At 34.1% G+C, this 4,868-nt stretch overlaps 1 protein-coding gene across 1 annotated transcript in view; it reads right to left on the bottom strand.

Annotated features, from left to right (window-relative positions):
* Positions 1-824: 824 nt before the first annotated feature.
* Positions 825-4,868, bottom strand: part of LOC106461926 — a 58,215-nt gene continuing 54,171 nt past the window's right edge. Inside the window, exons 3-4 of the mRNA XM_022389028.1 lie at positions 1,879-2,016; positions 825-1,595 (exon numbers count right to left, since the gene is read on the bottom strand). Coding sequence (XP_022244736.1) covers positions 1,032-1,595; positions 1,879-2,016 — 702 coding nt within the window. The 3' untranslated portion in view covers positions 825-1,031. The remainder of the gene's footprint in view (positions 1,596-1,878; positions 2,017-4,868) is intronic.

Raw genomic sequence — 4,868 nt, 5'->3', positions numbered from 1 at the left:
AGTATATATTTTGTGTTTGTTTTTTGGCACAATAATATACAATGACATATCTGTGCTCTGCCACCGCGGGTATCGAAACTAGAGTTTAGCATTGTAAGCTGAAAGACTTACCGTTGAGCCACCGGGGGACTGAATTTTTAGGATGAATTAAAACAAAACCTAATTTCAGTCATTTTTTTTAAGAAGCTGCATTTTTTGCATATTTCTTGTACTTTCTGTATGCAATAGAGACATTTGTTTTATAACAATAAAAAAACTCGTTAAGTGTGAATTTTAAATTAAACAAATACTAACCAATAAGTGGAGGAAATTTCTAAGTTAAGAAAGAATAAAATGTAAATGTTGGTATTAATTCAATTTCGAAGTTCGTGATAATTTATTAATGTTTAAGGAGTTCTAATAACATGAAAGTTAGGATCAAAATATTTGTTACTTATCGCTTGTTTGAAAGTTAATTTGAATTTATTGATTAAAACATGTAAAAGAGTTGTGAAAAAAAAACGTTAAAAATCGTTTGAAACTAACAGAGCTAAGAATGATTTGGCGTTTCTGTCATGATACTTTGAACATACCCTTCTTCTCATAAATATACAAATCAGTCAATAACTATGTGCAGGGTAGCTGAATCATTTATTCATAAAAAATATTGTATAATAATAATAACATAAAAAATATAACAACAGTTTAATTTGTTTAGAAATAACAAGCAGTTAAAATGTTAATATTATATTACATTAATTATAACGTTTTAATGTGTTAACTAATACATAGCTATAAAAATATATATGAAAGCTGCGAAACATCAACAGGTAGAAAATCAAAATGCTTATATATTTTTTTAATTAAATTGAAGCCTTTAAACGCAGTTATATATATATATATGAATCTCCATGTATGGAAAGCAAAATAGTACAACGCAGAAAAAAAAGCCATTGACAATACATTTCTGTCAGTTTCAACATGTGAACTGTGTCGTTAAACTGTATAATACATTCGGTACGGCGTGTTTTCACCATAATTCATCCAGCGTATCAATAGTTTTCTGAGTCGCGTGAGGTCACACTTGGAAAACGAGGACTGGAGATTGAAGGGCCTTTAAAGCTGGTCACTGTAAAAGGCGAAACGCCAACTCGGTTAGAACCCACCGTTCCGTGAGGCAGCACGGCGAGTCTAGTTGGACTGATTGATCTGAGAGGAGAGGCTCCAGGGTGGGGCAAGGTTATGTGGGACGGGGCTACAGGTCGAGGATTTAAGAAACGACGAGGCACGCTGTAACTGCGGTCAGCGGGCCCTTTGAATCCAACGGCTTTGATTGGAGCAGAATAAGCGTCCTGAATGTGAGCTGGAGGTTCTTGGGCAGTAATCTCGACGTTAGCTGGATTAGCGTTAGTAAGACCGGGCTCATTGGATTCGATTGTTGCCCGGAAACCCTCAGTGTCAGCCACGTATTGTACCTTACGATAGAGCCCCAAACCATCGGTGTAACCGTAGCTCCCTTGGACATTGCCGGCCTCGTCTCCTGATTCTTCCCGTTCTTGAGTGTTGCCAGCCTCGTCTTGAATCTGGTAGCCAAAGTTGTAAGGCTTTGGAGACTCCTAGCGACAAGGAAACAAAAAATAGTTACTTAACATTCTATGATACAAAACAGCGGTCTTAAGGGTTTGTTAAATAAACCAAATATTACAAAGTTCTTAAGCCACTAACTGCAGTCTCTTTATTTTAATAACAAGTCCATAAAATCAAAGTTTTATTATGACAGTGAAGAAATCCAATATTTTACTGTTGAAAATGTAAAATCTAAAGTTTGAGTCCTTAGGTTGTAATTTTCCCGGATTTGGTCTGTTTCACGTTTCATAGGGTCGCACGTGCACTACGCACCTCGTATACGTCAGGTCCGATAACAGCTCTTGGCTTGTACAGTTGAGGTGGCTGATATGCAGGAACCGGAAGTGGGACTCCGTATGATTCTGCTCGAGCAGATGGGATGGAACAAGCCACAAGGAACAGCAGCGCGACCTAGTGTGCATAAACACATGAAATACGGTGAGTTATTTGACGGAATAATGCTGTTTTACAAATATTTCTTTTTACTCACAGATTAATTTCAAGGGTTACACAGTTATCAGAAAATTTAACACAGAATAACATTACATAAAAGTTACTTATAACGTTAGGTTTCATATAGAATAACATTACACAAGATTACTTATAACGTTAGGTTTCATATAGAATAACATTACACAAGGTTACATATAACGTTAGGTTTCATATAGAATAACCGTACATAAAGTTACTTATAGCATTAGGTTTCATATAGAATAACATTACACATTACCTAATGTACTTGCTTACATAAAAGTACTTATACAATAATATGCAAATAAAGCAGCATATATATATAACTTAACAGTCTTTAATTTGTATCATTAATACATTATGTAATATAGTCTGGATGTAGTTCCGAGACATCAGATGTATTGGTATTGTTCATATAGTCTGTACTACACTCTGATCACAATTATCAGACACTGATGTTATTAATACATTACATGATGTAGTATGGATGTAGCTACTAGACATCAGGTGTATTGGTATTGTTAATATAGTCTGTACTACGCTCTGATCATAATTCATAGAAACTGGTGTTATTAGTATATCATATGATGTAGTCTGGATGTATACTTGGTTTGGTCATTGTTAAGCACAAAGATACACAATTGGCTATCTGTGCTCAACCCACCAAGGGTATCGAAACCTAAGTGTTAGCGTCATAAACCGGCAGACTTATCGCTAAGCCATCGGAGAGCGTAGCTCCTAGACATCACGTGTATTGGTATTGTTACTATAGTTTGTATTACAGTCTAACTATAGATTTTAGATACCACGTATTGAAAATTAAGTGTATTGATATTTTAAACCAGGACAGAAACATCGTGTAAAATTTGGTTAAAATTCTTCCAAAAATCCACAAATGGAAAATTTTCGAGGACATATTTTCCCCAGTTCTTGATAACTTATAACTGCCGGTAGGTAGCGCAATTTAAAAATGTTTTCTTTTGTTTGAAGTTAAGCACAAAGCTACACAATGGGCTATCTGTGCTCGAAACCGGTTTCTAGATTTGTAAGTCCGTAGAAATACCGCTGTGCCACTGGGGGTGGTTTCAAAATGTAAGCTTGCTGAAATAAAGTTTTGAACCACTAATACAGAAGAACAAGATCGTTCAATACAATCGCGTATCCTCTTCAGTTGTTCCACAACAATGGATCTAAACTTATATATTTATCTACTAATAATCTTGCTGGTTCTCTAGTTATAAAAGTACAAAACGGTACCAATAAAGCCTAAACTGTTCGTTTATCTTGAATGGTTTAGTTTTAAACAAGGAATTCAAACCTACCTTTAAAAACATCTTCAGAAAGATTGAATACTTCGAAGTTCTTACTAACTAATAACTTAGTCTCTGCTCACTGGTTCTTTCTCAGAGACTTATATACTCCGACATGTAGGGCAAAGAAAGGGAAAGAGAAAAATCCACAAACATTTTTTTCTTCTTCTTCTTCTGCATTAAAGCATCATCTAAACTGGGCCACTAGTACTCCCCTTTCCTCACCTGCCCCCGAGGGGTCAACTGTACAATAATGAAAGTGCTTCTTTTGACTTAATCCTTCAAACTATAGGGCGGAACAAAGTTTCCTTCTTTTTTGTCTCGAGTTTACTAGAACGTTTGCCACTGAGAGTAGAAAGAGATCTACTGTAGAATTACACTTTATTATCATTAACCAATTTCCCTGTCACCAACTGCGGTCATTCCTTTTTATTTTGCGCCTAATGAGGAAATTGAAATATTCAGTTTCCAGAGAAAAAGATAAAGTAAATGAATAAATAAGTTATTCTATAACCCACAGATGGCGTTCTTCAACAATTTTAATCGGCATCTTTAATTTCTGTGACTAGAATAAATTTTGTAGTACGAATTAGTGCAGAATGGCTCCGAGTTTTTTGTTTTTATTGTTTATGTATTTTTTCAAGTACAAACTTTTAGCTCGTAGGTCCATCTCTTGACCGATTTGAGATATAATTACAGCCGCGGCTATTGAAGATTCCCTCTTGTTTTGTTATTGAATTTAATGTTTAGTACGGTGCTTGGAGATTAAAGTATCATTTGTAGAGACATTTGTTGTTAAAAAGATGCAAAACACAAAATAAATGCTTAATTTATCAAATATAAAAAGAATTCAGAAAAAACTTTTTAATGATTCACATAGAGAAGGTTTGTTTGTAGTTAAGCGCAAAACTACCCAAAGAGCTATCTGTGCTGTGCCACCACGGGTATCGAAACACAGTTTTTAGCCTTACAAACCTTCCAACTTACTGCCGCCACTAGGGGGCAAGGAAAAAGAAAAGTGTATATCTTATTAAACAGAAAAGGAGAAGAGAAGAAAAAAGTGTTTATCTTATCAAATAGAAAGGGAAATGAGAAGAAGAATGATGTTTATCTTATTAAACAGAAAAGGAAATGAGAAGAAAAATAGTGTTTATCTTATTAAACAGAAAATGAAATAAGAAGAAAAAATTTTATCTTATCAAACAAAAAAGGAAATGAGAAGAAAAAATGTTGATTTTATCAAACAGGAATGGAAATGAGAAGAAAAATAGTGTTTATCTTATTAAACAGAAAAGGAAATGAGAAGAAAAAAGTGTTTATCTCATTAAACAGAAAATGAAATGAAAAGAAAAATAGTGTTTGTCTTATTAAACAGGGAGTTTACAAACGTGAAATAATCTGATTTTTGTAACTTTATATGTCATTATTACAAGATAAATAGTGTTTATCTTATTAAACAGGGGGGTTATAAACGTGAAATTA

The sequence above is a fragment of the Limulus polyphemus genome, unplaced genomic scaffold (genome assembly GCF_000517525.1).
Source record: "Limulus polyphemus unplaced genomic scaffold, Limulus_polyphemus-2.1.2 Scaffold1059, whole genome shotgun sequence".
In the NCBI taxonomy this organism is placed as follows: domain Eukaryota; kingdom Metazoa; phylum Arthropoda; class Merostomata; order Xiphosura; family Limulidae; genus Limulus; species Limulus polyphemus.
This window is presented reverse-complemented; position numbering and strand designations above follow the sequence as displayed.